Source organism: Pagrus major, chromosome 6, assembly GCF_040436345.1.
Source record: "Pagrus major chromosome 6, Pma_NU_1.0".
Taxonomy (NCBI): domain Eukaryota; kingdom Metazoa; phylum Chordata; class Actinopteri; order Spariformes; family Sparidae; genus Pagrus; species Pagrus major.
The window spans coordinates 35,705,371-35,719,663 of record NC_133220.1 but is presented as its reverse complement, the minus strand read 5'-3'; the positions used below and the strand labels follow the sequence as shown (position 1 = coordinate 35,719,663).

The following is a 14,293-nucleotide window of genomic DNA, read 5'->3' as shown; positions in this document are numbered from 1 at the left end:
AATAGTGCCAAAGTACCCTTCAAAATGCATTCAATGCTTTATCCCTACAAGAAATTATAGTCTCAAAAGAACATTTTACATCTGCAGTGTGTCCAGATTTATAAATATCAGTTCATCTCAAATTGTGTAAGTGTTAAAGGGAAGGTGACTTGTTCACTTCATTGACAGGCTCTCAGCCTGTTACCTTGCATTGAATACCATTTGTTAATCCAATTACACTCCACTCCACAAAGATGGCAGCAAGCAGTACACCTGAATACTAGAGTCAAAATGTTCTTGTAGAAACCTGTATGTCATTCATGGATACTTGTTGATAAGGTTTGTGGTTGAGCATAGTAAAAAGTGTGTTCCAGAATCCCACATGACACTGATGAAGATGCTACCTTTGGCTGAGAGCACTTTTATGAAGCTCCATGAGATGTCAGCCCTTCCTTAAATAATATTTGACCTTTGTCTGGGTGTATCCTCACCTCCCTCCTTGGTGGTGAATTCCACCCCGTTGCTCGGTGGACTCTCAAAGCGGCTGTTGGCCACAACCATGAACATCTTGTATTTAGAGTAGGGCACCAGGTCGCTGAGGATCCCTGATGGCTCAGCCACAGTGCTGAAGAAACCTTTGGTCTTCTTCTCCTTACTGACCACCAGACCTGCAACCAGACTCGACTCACGCCAGTAGTACAGCTGGGAGGCAGAAGGGAAAGGTGGGTAAGACAGTGAGGAGATGAAACTAAAGAAACTGTCAGAAATATGTTTTAGATCAACTCAGCTGTCAGTTCCATTTTTAGAAATGCAGCCAGACTCACTCTGTACTCCTTGAACTCTCCCTGGACTGAGTTCAGAGCCACAGGCTTCCAGTGAACGTTCGCCTTGGTGCTGTCGACCTTTGAAACCCGCAGGTCAGTGGGAGCATCGGTGGGCTCTGAACGCACAAAAGGGACACAGTATGTGTAAATAGTTGGAAAGGTTTGATTCTGTTTGAGCTGGAATAACAACAAATTCCCTTAGCAGCGTTCTCGTTGCATGGCAGTAATTGTCATCTATTATTTATTTATGGTTTATTTGATAGGGACAGATACAAGATTCATAGATAAACTGAAACAGTTGCCCGATGCAAGAACCACAGTGTTTATAGCAGATGCTCATTTGCAACACATGTCACTGGGAGGGCTTTAGAATAAGAAATTAAAACAATGAGAGGAAAAGGCATTAAATTGAGTACACCATGATGTAACCTAGCACACATTTAAAGGCATTATGTTTGTACAGGTGTGTTGCTGAATTAACCAGGATTTGGTTGCAAGGGGATGTGAGACTGGACTTGTTTCAGTTTGTTGAAGATGTTTCACTTCGCATCCAAGAGGCTTCTTCAGTTCTAACTAGCTGGAGGAGAGCTGCAGGCTTTTAAACTCTGTGTGGGAGTGTCCTTACAGAGTCGTTAAGGACACGTGTGAACTCTGAGTTTCAGAGTCATTAGGGCCACTTGTGGACTTGTTGACCCAACTGGCCTTCATGTGGGTCGTTAGGGCTTGGTGAGCCCAGGTGTGAATGGTTGTTAAAGGAATAGTTCACTCTAAAACGAAATTCACTCATTATCGACTCACCCTCATGCTGATGAGAAGTCCGGTGTAGTTTCTTATTCCTCAAAGTGCAGCTGGAGACCCGCGGGGTACCCTCCGGCAGCAATAATCCATATAATGAGTGTAAATGGTGCCCGAGACAGAAGGTCCATAAAACTACACAAAAACTTTGCAATCCAAGTGTCCTGAAGTGGCGACATCCAGAGTTTACTCGAAACAACGCATTTAGTACATTTTGCTAGCCTAAACAGTCACTATGCTATATCTGCCTGGAGGCACGCTCCCGCATGCACGCGATTCTCCCTTGCACCCGCTTGCATTACGGAAGCCGCAAGATCAACAGAACTCACGATAGATACACACCGGTATTTACATCCAGCTGTGAGCGACCGAGCGACACACAAACACAAGAGGATTCTGCCTGCACTAGTGATTTGAAACTTTGAAACTCACAGCTGGATGTAAAAACCGGTGTGTATCTATCGCGAGTTCTGTTGATCTTGTCTGGCTGTCGCCACTTCAGGACACTTGGATTGCAGCGGACGAGCAGTATGGAGGAATATTACAAAGTTTTTGTGTAGTTTTATGGACCTTTTCGTCTCGGACACATTGACGCCCATTATATGGATTTTTGCTGCAGGAGGGTACCCCCGCGGGTCTCCAGCTGCACTTTGAGGAATAAGAAACTACACCGGACTTCTCATCAGCATGAGGGTGAGTCGATAATGACTGAATTTCGTTTTAGAGTGAACTATTCCTTTAAGTTGTCTGGGGAGAGAACTCAGTACTGCATTGTAGTTGGGTGATAAGTAATGTCTTAGACCACCTCCTCTGTTCAAAGACAAATGTTCCAGTTTGACATAGATGGATTTTTTTACTCCTCTTTCAAACCATCTGTCTTCTCTGGACGAAATGTTTACATTGTTGTCCTCAAAGGAATGATTTGTCTCCTTTAAGTTCTCTCCCCAGACGGCTTAACAACCAGTTAGTTAGAACTGAAGAAGCGGCTTGGATGAGAGGTAAAATGTCTTCAACAAACTGAAACAAGTCCAGTTGCCTATGATACAGCACTTAGAGTTACCATGACCTGGATGACTGAGATCCTTCATCAACAAAGATCAATGTTGGTATTTTATTTCACAAACTGATATCTCGTATGTATCTACTTACTGTCCTCTCCAGAGTACCCAGTGACCACATTGGACTCAGGTCCTGCTCCAAACTCATTCCTGGCCTGGATTTTGATCTCATAAGGCACGTAGGTTTCTGTGTTGTGGATGACATGTTTGGACCCCACCGTGGTCACATTACTCCACTCCTCCCCTGAATCCTTCCGTCTCCACCACACGTTGTAGTGCAGGTTTGGACCATTTCTCTCAAGATCAAGCAGAGGCTGGGAACAAAAAGCTCAATGTGAATACCCGTTGACCAACAAGATGAATTGTCATTTTAGCCTGGAGGAACGTCTTTCATCAATAAAAAGGTCAAATCTTGTAAAAGGTTTTAGTTTGTTCTCGACCAGTAGTGGACGTTTTTTGTTTTGGTGTAGAGAGCAGTTTGTATTCATGCTTCTTTTTTTGGCCATTCCTGAAGTTTGTATCAGAGAAGTCATCCAGGAGGCTAAAAGCACCTTATGTAAGGTGGGGCCGAAGCAATTTTCTTAAGTTCAAAATGTATTTAATTGAATCAATGTAATTTTAGAATTTTAGAGAAAAAACATGAAAAATAAGTATACATACATGGCCTAAGTACAGTATTCCAACTACTTTCAGATTTTATTTTCTCTCTTTTACAGTAATGTTTAACAGTCCCTGAATTTTATTTACAAGATGTAATGTCTTCCCCTGTACATGTCTTACCTCCCAAGTGATCTCCATATTGTCCTTCTTGGAGCCCCATCCTCGAAGACCTCTGGGAATGGCATCTGGGGCTTGTTTTAACATCAAAATAAGCACTTAAGACTCCAACAGACCCAGTGTCCAAATGTACAGAGTTATGACCTGAAGCTGTCTGTCTTGTGGCTTCTAGAATGTTCTCCAGCTTATTTTGAAAAACTGTACAGTTTTTTCCAAAATCAAACATCTACCACCTCACAGGTCAGAGATATCTTATCTATTCACCAACATATTTTTAAATAATGTCTTTTTGAAGCTAGTTAAGAGCTGGGGCCCTTGATGAACAAAATCACAGTTTTCATGTTAAGTAGGTTGAAACTACGTTTAACCGGCCGCAGAAAAGAAGATATAAAAACATAAGCTTAAAACCAAATACATCATTATAAGCCTTTCAACACACATATGTCTTCAGATGAGTTTGTGTGGTGTCCCTCACCAGCTCCGCTGGTCTTGTATCGTGGTGAGGGGCGGCTGGGCTGACTCTGGCCCACTGAGTTGATGGCAATTACCCTGAACTGGTAGTTGACAAAGGGGGCAAGCTGCAGGATGACTGAGTTGAGATCTCCAGGGTAAGTGGACAAGTCCTGCCACCTGCCTGGCTCCCAGCGGTCCTCCTCGAACTGGACCAGGAACTCTGCAGAGACACACAACTTGCATGAGAAAAGGCAGACCACTTCCTGTGAAAGCTGTGGAAATGAGACGGGTTCAGCAGGTTCTCTAAGTCAGTACTTGATCCTGTGATGAACCACCTGCAGTTGTGGCTTCATGTATTCTGGTATAAAGTCATTTCACCTCCTCATCTTCTCTTAATGACCCTAATGCATTAATTTTAAAAACCTTCCTATAAATACAGATTATAATTATCATTTCTATGAGTAATAGGCCTCAAAATCATATTTCTATGATAGACTGTGGCCTTATTACTGAAGAAATGAGGCACATTTTAATGAGTATTTCTATTTCAGCTACAGTACATTATCATTTTTTTCTTGAGCTTGGTGACCTGAAACAAACTCTACCACTTCACCTTTCTAGCTCTCCTTTACGCACACAATCTCCCTAAACGTTGCACTTACTGTAAATGCTGTGTTAGGAGATGAGGAGTGAGTGAAAGCAAGACCTGTTCCACACAAATATAGCTCAGAGTATCCCTTCAACACAAGACATGATTCTGAAAAATGTGTGATATAATCCTTCAGAGATATCAAGGGGATGTGAGAGAATACAGTTATATTAGTGTGTGTACACTGACGTGTGATTGGGCTTCTGTGGTCATTTCCTGGGATCCAGGTGAGTCGAACGCTGCGGGCGGCTGGGTCTGATAGATCCAGATCCATGGGGGGGTCAGGACGGTCTGCAGATAAACAGGAAATAAACTCATTTTACACATGGCAAACACTTACTGCACTCTACAAGCAGACACATGCAAAAAGAGGCATGCTGCAAAACACGTCACTCATACTGAACCTGAAGTCTCATTCATTCTCTGCATGCTACTTGATTTAGTTACACCTAACAGAGCCTCCAAATGAAACACAGCTGAGTTTCAAAATCAACATTTTCACTTAAGAAATTATTTTTAAAAAAAAGTAACATATAAACAATTTGGAATGAGTTGGATTTATGGACCAAACTGGACATTATGAACAATTGGGACAAACATTGTGAGATGAAATGATGGATTGTAATGCATGCATATCAAAATCCATTGTGCATTAAAAACAGGATCTTCTCTCAAACACATGGAGAAAAAAATCATTTTGGGTACATGATGAAATAATATCCATAACAGTGTTTTAATCTAAATATTATGATATAACAGGCACAACTTGAGAGAGAAGCAGAGAACAAAAAAGAAAACAATAAGAGGACTAAATCAACAGGAAAGAAAAGAAAAAGAAGGATTAAAGAAAGGTTTCCACCGTGTGTTACCTGGAGGCAAGGCACTAGAGACTGAGGGGTTGAGGGAGGCTTCCTCTGTGGGGCGGGGTCAGGGACCAGGAAGTGGGTATAAAGGTTAGAGTTTGCAGGTTAGTCTACCAGCCAATCAACAGCGAGGGAGCACCATGGTTAACATGTCATTTAGTACACACCGTATTAATGTAAGTCAGTTTCAGCAACTCCAGTTTGAGACAATCATGTAATCATCATATTTACCATTGAGACTTCTGCACTGACGGTTAGATCTGAGACACTAATCTAAGCCAGTTTCTCATTCTCCAAGACAAAAAGTCAACTCTTCTTTAAAGGGTAACTCCGCCAATTTTACACATTAAAGTGTGTTCACAGGTCTTGGGGTGTACTACAGCACTGGCTAGTTGCATTATGGGTAATGTAGGTGCCAGGTTTTGAAAAGGGAAAATAAGGTGTGGACTAAAAAAGGCAATATCCCTGGTCCTGCTGCATCACTTTTAAAAACTGTCCATAATGAGTCCAACAGTGTTACAGGAGTGCAATAGACTAGACTAGACTAATAGAATAGTGGACTGCTTTTTAAAACCTGGCGCCTACCTTACTCACAATACAGTTAGGTCACTGAGTGACACCAGTGGATGCAGTTTCTCAGATTACATTCAGCTTCCTCTGGAACCACGAAAGGCTTCATACATGTTTTTTCACATATGCAGTAGTACTCCCCAAGTACAAGTATACATTGGCTTTTCCTGTGACTTACTGCCATTGCAAAAGTCTCAAATGTCAAAACAATGTTCACACAGGATGTTCAAACTGAGTCTACATTAGAGCTCCACTACAGCACTTTCTACACAGACCTATAGTACTTACAGTAAGATGCATGCAAACTGTTGAATCTATGAGAGTGAGTAGAGTTAAAGCTAAGCTAGGTAAGTATTTTAGTAAACTGTAGCAACAATAACACATGCATGATTTCCATTTGAAGGCACAGAGCTGAAAAATAGGACAGTGTCAGGAACAAACTGAGGACAGCTACAGTAAATATCTACGATGATCTAAATAAGAAAATATAAAGCATCAAGGTGTGTGCGTAGGTGTGTGTGTGTGTGTGTGTGTGTGTGTGTGTGTGCGTGCGTGCGTGCGTGTATGTGCATGTGTGCGTGTGTGTGCGCGCTTGTGTGTGTGTGTATCTGTGTATGTCAGAGAGGGAATGATATGTAACCTTGAAGTGCTGGTAACTTAACATAACATACGACTTCCTACTTTTCCTTCCTTATAATTCAAATGATACTTTAGTAGTTCATAGTACTATAGCAGAGTAACTTTTACTTCACTACATTAAACTGGCTGCAGTAGTTAGAAGTTTTCTCTCAAGGAAAAGGTTTTCCTTGCAAAATACATAAGTGGAAACTGTTTGATGGATAATTTGCAGTTAAAACAAGATACTTTGACCTATGAGACTGACTGGGCTCAGAGAAATTCATGTTCCAGCACTGATCTGTATGTGAGTGTACCTAACACAGTGAGGCGGGCTGAGGCCGAGTCCTGGTCTATCTCAGATTTTACAGTGCAGGTGTACATTCCCTCATCGCCTTCATTCACATTAGGGATAGTCAGCGACTCCTCGTCTTTCCTCAGCCTAGGAGACAAACAGAGAGAAAGGAGCTGTTGGTATACATCTAATTCTAAAAGATAAGAACTGTAGAGTGCATGAAAGGCACAAAAGTAGATTCTCTCTCAATGTCTGACACCCTGCATTCCGATTACTTTTTTGTTACATAATGCATTAGGCTTTGCCATTCAAGTAATCCATTACTTGGTTCCTGTTACTGTAAGAATTTACTGTAAGAATTTCACCATAGTTCCATGTTCTGTTTGACTCCACAATAAAAGAAAGTTGCAGATGAATCAGTATGCAGCCACCTGTAGATGTAAAAGAGCCTGTGTTTTCTTGTTCTAGCTGCTAAAACTGTTTGTCTTGGCTAAATTCACTGTCTGATCGTTAGCAGCCAAAAGGCTCTGCAGATGCTACCTGTAAGGTAACATACCCTCTGTTTCTGTTGTACATGTGCTTCAAATAATTCAACCTTTTTTAAAAAGAAATTACATGTTGTACAAACTTGTTAGGCTGTATGCGACCCAGTACTTTATTTTATGCTTTGTAATCAAAAAAAAGATTAATAAAGAGCTGCATAGCGGATATTGCATCTGTCATTCCTGTTGTTATTAGCCTGCAGGTTATAGTTGGTAGAGTCGACATTTAAAGGAAGACATGCATCCTCTGAACAATATAAGCAGCAACATGCGTCAGGAATTGCAAATGGGTTTTCATTTTTGGTAATGCATAAATACTCTTCTCAGTAGTAAACCCTGTAATGCAACACATTACTATTTAATGGCAGGAATCTTATAATGTAACTTTCCAAAGTAACACTACCCAACACTGCATATGTAGTATGTATCCCTCACCATGTATTCTTCAAGAAAATATGTTTCTATTTTATGCTATAAAGTAATCTTACCTGCAGTTGACTGAAAATACATTAATATTTTGAACATGAAGTGAATTGTATTACACAAAACTAGCTGGCCATATAGTATAGCCTGTCATGTAACTATAGAGGGAAAGCAAAGGCTATAATTATATTTACTGATGCAATAGGTGTTTTAATCACCACAGTATGTGAGAATTACTCAAAGTAAACTAAGAGAGAATTGTCAATTTCATAAAATAGCAAAATGAAAATGAATTAAAATAAAGTCAAATTCCCAGCTGCAGAGGTATTTCTCTAGTCAATCTTTTTTTGGATGGGGGAACTATGACATGATTTTGATGGTTTAACAGATGCAGCACTGGAGCATTAGAAACGTTTTAGTGTCAGCGTAGGTGCTGTTACCTCCATCCCAGTTGGAGAGGCTTGTCGTCCTTTGTCCAGGCCACAGTGACGGGCAGGCTGGGATCAGACTTCACCTTACAGTCAAAGCGAGCCGTGGAGCCCCTGATGGCTGACTGGCGCTCCGGGGCTCGGACTATACGAGTTCGCTCTGAGTTGGAGTGAGGTTGAAGAGGACACATACACACACGCAAATACTAAATAAAGTTGCATATTTAGATCAATTCAGGAAATCAAACCAAGTGAAAGGTGAAGCTGTGCCTGATGGCTGACATCATAGAGGCTGATGTAGCACAACCACACACACAAAACATTTCAATATGACTTTAAGGCCAAAACACAGCTTTGAAACTCTTTCTTTTTCTGTTGAAAAAAGCAAACAAAATCTGCTCCGAGGTGAGATTAACAACTAATTTGCATTAGAAACTCCTTTTGTAGAAAAAAGAATGGGACCAATGTCAAAGTTCTGAGCTTTCCAACCAGCAGTTCACCCTGACCTGTTCTGTGCAGTATGGCAACACCTCACTTCCTGGACTGGAAAAATTCAGTTGAGAAAGAAATAGTTTAATTTAAATGAAAACATTTAAATGAATAATTAAAAGTTATCTCACCACTGTGGCAGATTGGTTAACCTGTTTCATTTTTTTTTTTCCAGTTCAGTTCTACCCTGAATTTTAGGATGGACATGTTCACATTGCATGCATTCTGAATACAAATGTAACTCTTAGTAAACAGAAGATGAAGCAATGATATTAAAGGCACAAGAGCTTTAAATATAATCCAGGAGGGCAGGCTGTTTGGCACAAGAAAAGGAAATCATTTCATATTTAATATATTTCATCTTTCACCAGCTGCTCTGACATGCAGTCGGAATCTGTGTCAGAAGTTATAAACCCTGTGGAGCTGATTGTTGCACATGATGGTGTGGTATATGGTTACAGAATGATGTCATATCAACATCTCCTTGTGTAGATGCAAAATGTTAGCCTTAACTTTCAGGTTCATTGTGAGTCTGAATGATGAGTCATGAGTCAACAGGATGTGTCCTATGAGTGTGAGTACAGTGATGTAATTTCTGACCTTTGACCTCCAGGCGGACCTGGTTCTCGGCTGTGCCCAGGATGCTGTTGGCCACACAGGTGTAGGTGCCCTCATCCTCTGCTCGGGCCCGTTTGATCTCTAGGGTCCCGTTGATGTAAACACGGTACTGACCGCCATCCAGCCCACTGCCCTGTCCATTCTTAAACCTACACAGGTAGAGAACACATGGTCAGGGCTAAAAACTGAAAGTATGAACTTGTAAATTCAACAACATAGTATAGGTTTAGGAATTCAGTGACTTGAAAACATGAGATGCTCACCAGCGTAGCTCTGGCAGAGGGGAACCAAAGAAGGGACAGTCCAGGAAGGTGCGGTTGTTCTCAATGACTTTAATCAGCTGGTTTTTGGGTCCTAACATCCTTGGAGTCATGTCTACAAAGAGACAAAGAATAGGTCCCACCTTTAACATTTCATCAATTACAAGGACTCTGCCTGTCATCGAGTAGATTTGGCAATAATTTCATGTGCCATAAAAACTGACATTCTACTCCAATAGTTATTCTTCCCAGCAGACATTCAGAGTTGTCATAGTAAAAAAAAGCACAAGTGTCACTAATAACATCAACGATGTCTCTGTTTTAGTAAGTGAGACAGTAAGACAGGACAGTGTGGCAGTGATTTATCATGAACAACACCAGGAACCTGAAACTGGAGCAACTAAATCAAATTCAACCATTATTCATTTTATTATTTATAACTGTGCTTTTCATACTGTGACATGTCAACATGTCTTCTGTGAAAAAGGCCTATAAGATTTGAGACAAACTGTATTAAATAAAAAATATATAAATGTCAAACTGATTGAACTAATTACAGTTTATATCAGTTTATGGACATTAAAGGGAAACATTTTCCCATTTTTTCAAAACGTATACATGGATAAAACATAATATGTAATTTTTTTGAACAGTGCGATCCAAACCTGATCACACAAAATGTATTAAGTGACAAGAGAGTAGATTCATACAGCAAGCTGTATCAGCTTTCATTCATGATTTACAGAAACAATGTGATGTATTCATTCAACACAGCCCTCATATTCTTAGCTTCACAGAGATTTTAGGGCTACACAAACAGGTTTAAGAGTGAAATTAAAGCATAAAGAAAGAGGCCAAACAGTTCCAGTCAGTGTTAGTCAGCAGTCTGTTTACAATTAGAAATCAACCTTCTGTCTCTGTTTCTCACCTAGAACACTGACAAAGGCGTTGGCCAGCAGATAGCCATGCTGGTTGGAGGCGTTACACTGGTAGACAGCGCTGCTACCCATCTGCACAGAACGAAAGATGATGGTGTCACCCAGCACTTGTCTGCTCAGGTTGGGGGGAGAGCCTGGGGGTCAGTGATGAAAAACAAATTTTAATATAACTTCAAAACTATTTTGCCCTAAATTTAGATGAAGATGAATAGTTTAAAAAATATCAGTTATACATACTGTCCACAGGTTGTCCGTTGATCAGCCACTGGATAATTGGTTTAGGGTTGCCGTTGGCCCGACACACCAGACGCCCGTTCTCATCCGGGGCTAGCACCAGGTTTGTTGGTTTGTCCAGCCAATAAGGAGCCGCTGTAGAACACAGGGAGTCAGGTTAGCATGATGGACTCACACACAAACACAAGTTCATATATTTGTACAAACACATGGCTATTGTGGCCTCCTCACCTTTAACCTGAACAAAGATGGAGTGACGAATGCTGCCTAATTGATTATTGGCCATGCATACATACTCCCCAGCATCCTCCTCTGACACATTGATAATTTTCAGGGTCTTGTTGAAGTTCTCAAACTTCACTTTCCGTCCTGGCAGGTCCCCGCCCTTCTTAAACCACTTGATGGTGGGTGTTGGACTGTTGGGGAAGGACAGAGAGAGGAGAGGCATGAGAGTACATGAGTTTGATGTAAATGACTCAATAGCCTTATGGTGTTACTGTCATTTGATGCATTTAGTCCCATCAGCAGGAAAACTGCAGGTTCAAGTTCACAGTTTCACTGTGCAGAAATCAAATCAACATTGGCAGATTAAGCCACTATTAATTTCTCTCATTAATTAATTAACTGAATGTGGTTGGTGTGTGCAATCATAATAAAATCACAGTTTTGTAAATGACACAGCCATCACATCAGAATCCATTATTGACCTGTACCTTTCAATTACCAGTGAAGTGCAGGGATATACTGTATATATACTGTATATATATATATACAGTATATGTATCACATATGTGTCAGTCTTGATTCTACTTAACTTAATTCATATTCCATCTTATCTCCTCTGTGTGTGTGTGTCTATGTGTCTTTGTGTGTGTGAACTAACAGTCCAGCAGCGATACACTCCAGCAGCAGTTGCTCGTCTCGTAGCACCATTTTGGAACTCTCGCTCCCTGAAGGTGAAAGGAAGGTCGGTGTGGACTCTGCTACTTTACGGCCTGCAGACAAGGAACAAGGAGGGGTTAATACAATCACACACACAAACACAGACACACACACACACACACACACACACACACAAACAAACAACACTACAGTTTTTCTTTGTGACTCCATGACTCACTTCCTACAAGGAGCCAAACATCCTCTTTGTAGGCATGGCCACATAAATCTAATACCATTATTCTGATCATTTCCTTGTGGCTGTGTTCCATCTCTGCCAGGCTTTGGCTCTCTCTGCAATCTGTTGTGAGGCCAAAGCAGCCTGTAAACGGGTTTAACACCCTCTGGCTTCTCTCACAGGAAGACATTAAGAGATGCAGAAACAACAACAGGGTCATTGATCTCACTTTATGTTTGCCAGGGGAACAGAGATGGAAAAGATTGGCATCAAAGATAAAATAAAGCAGATGATAAAACTTTCCCAGTTTTTCTGCTGTAATGAGATTAGTTTAACATCAAACTGAAGTATAGGTAAGGTCATGTAATTGATGCCATTAGTTTTTAACCCCATGTTAAAGCTTCCCGTAGGGCTTGGCTAAAGCAATAAGCTGTTTTAGAATTGTAACTGGCTGCCTTGCCAAAACCAGAGCCTTTAGAACAGAACCATGGTGTTGTTTGGAGTTGGCTTTTAGGTTGTAAGGTCTTTTATAATCCACACATGTAGTAAAATGACTGCGAAGGAGAAGGCATGATAAAGATCTATTGTAAACACATGATGAATACACTTTTATACAATAATTCAAAGTTAGTCAGTTAATTGGAACAATCTTTTGAGCACAAGCTGTGAATAAAACATTTGAGCATGAATTAATCAAACAGCCAGTTCAGCTGCACAGTCTGCGATGTGAGCAAACTGCCAAGTGCTGTCTTTGTTTGCATACTACAAGAGCCAAACCTATGTGGCATTTTGATCAGTAAAGAGTCCAACACATTTTCTTACATTCACAGTAACTAATCTCATTCACAGTAACTAATCAAATAAAATGTTATGTTTTGATGTTTTTTGCGCCATAGAAGAGACACCTTTAAAAACAGATATAGTAGTTTATTTTGACTGCTTTAATCTTTTCATTTTCAAATAACAATTCAACTGCTTTAAGCTCTGACTCTTAACCTATTCTACTGTTTTAAGTGTTTATATACAAACTGATAATTCAGCTGAAACTAACATTTCAACAACGATCAGCTCTTCCACTTAACACACAGTTCAAGCCCCTTCAGTGTTTCAAATGAATCGACTCTTCATCTACTGTAAAGATTACAGTTTTTTTTACAATTCAATTTTACAATTGTCAATGTAAGCAAGTCCACTTAAAATGTCTTTAGTGAAAGAGTTCAGAGTTCTTCTAAGGGTTGAGGGTTAACATTCTGCTTAGCACTCCAAAAAGCATTGTGCTGACCTCGTACTAAATCTAATGTATGCATTGCAACTGATAATTGTTTGCAACTACACCACTGACTGAAAAAAATTACTGACTTTGATTATTACTTAGAGTTCTACACTGCATACTGCACAGTCTGATCCAATCCCAATACAAATGCACTTAACACTTTGAACATAAAATCCAGTCAGCAGAGAGCGACAGCCAGTTGAGAAGTGTGTGGGATTAAATTAGCATTAGCCTCCTTTGTGATGCAGATCTATATGGGATTAAAGCATCTGTTAGAGGTTAGCTTCTCCAGTGGCTAGTAAACAGACAGCATTGGGTGAGGAGGATGTGATCTTAGTGACACTAGGAATAAAAGAATAATGACTAGAGGAGGAAACATACAGAAATTCGAGGCATCAAGGGTTAGCAGTAACAAATGTCAGAGTGCTTATAGAGAAAATCGCTAGAGAAGGAGCTATTCAGTGAGCACCCTGGAAACATGGCCAACATAGCAAGCACCCTGCTGATGATGCAGGCTGCAGCTTTAAACCCCCTCCCACAAAGGAATAAAGACTAAATTGTAGTTTTTACTCCTGTGTGTTTATAAGAGATTAGTGATTAAGTAGAGTTCAGAGTGTGTGTCTGAGTGGTCGCGTGTGATCACTCCCCCACACTGACACGGAAATGTGTTTCAGAGCAGAAGTAGGAGGCGGCTAACCTTCTTTCCACACATATATGACTGTTAATGACCGCTACATGAATGCAGACTGAATATTCATCATGTGACCTAATCCTCCTACGTGCTGGAGCCTCAGCAGTGTCTTTAGTCCCACTGGGGCTCAGAGCCGCCGGTCTGGTCTGTTGCAAGGAGCATCTTCTCCCTCAGGGACACAGCCCGTCTACCCCCGGGCTCCACTGTCCTCCCAGCTCAGCAAATGGCACATATGCTGCCACTTTGGCTGATCTGTTCCCTCCAGCTATGGGCTCATTCAATAGGTGTATGGCATAATGAATACACAGAATCAATTCTCTATGTGCAATATATTTGAATTAAGGGTAATTTGTGTGTTAATTACTGTATGTTTATTCATTACATGTGATCACTTAACATTAT

The 14,293-nt window shown here is 40.7% G+C and overlaps 1 protein-coding gene across 1 annotated transcript in view; it reads right to left on the bottom strand.

Moving 5' to 3' along the window:
• The window catches only part of nfasca (neurofascin homolog (chicken) a), a 102,964-nt gene that overhangs the window by 33,980 nt on the left and 54,691 nt on the right, over positions 1-14,293 (bottom strand). The window contains exons 9-23 of the mRNA XM_073468137.1: positions 11,694-11,805; positions 11,042-11,226; positions 10,814-10,945; positions 10,567-10,710; positions 9,642-9,753; positions 9,361-9,527; positions 8,284-8,431; positions 6,901-7,025; positions 5,405-5,449; positions 4,725-4,826; positions 3,909-4,106; positions 3,437-3,507; positions 2,748-2,970; positions 804-919; positions 471-681 (exon numbers count right to left, since the gene is read on the bottom strand). Coding sequence (XP_073324238.1) covers positions 471-681; positions 804-919; positions 2,748-2,970; positions 3,437-3,507; positions 3,909-4,106; positions 4,725-4,826; positions 5,405-5,449; positions 6,901-7,025; positions 8,284-8,431; positions 9,361-9,527; positions 9,642-9,753; positions 10,567-10,710; positions 10,814-10,945; positions 11,042-11,226; positions 11,694-11,805 — 2,091 coding nt within the window. The remainder of the gene's footprint in view (positions 1-470; positions 682-803; positions 920-2,747; positions 2,971-3,436; positions 3,508-3,908; positions 4,107-4,724; positions 4,827-5,404; positions 5,450-6,900; positions 7,026-8,283; positions 8,432-9,360; positions 9,528-9,641; positions 9,754-10,566; positions 10,711-10,813; positions 10,946-11,041; positions 11,227-11,693; positions 11,806-14,293) is intronic.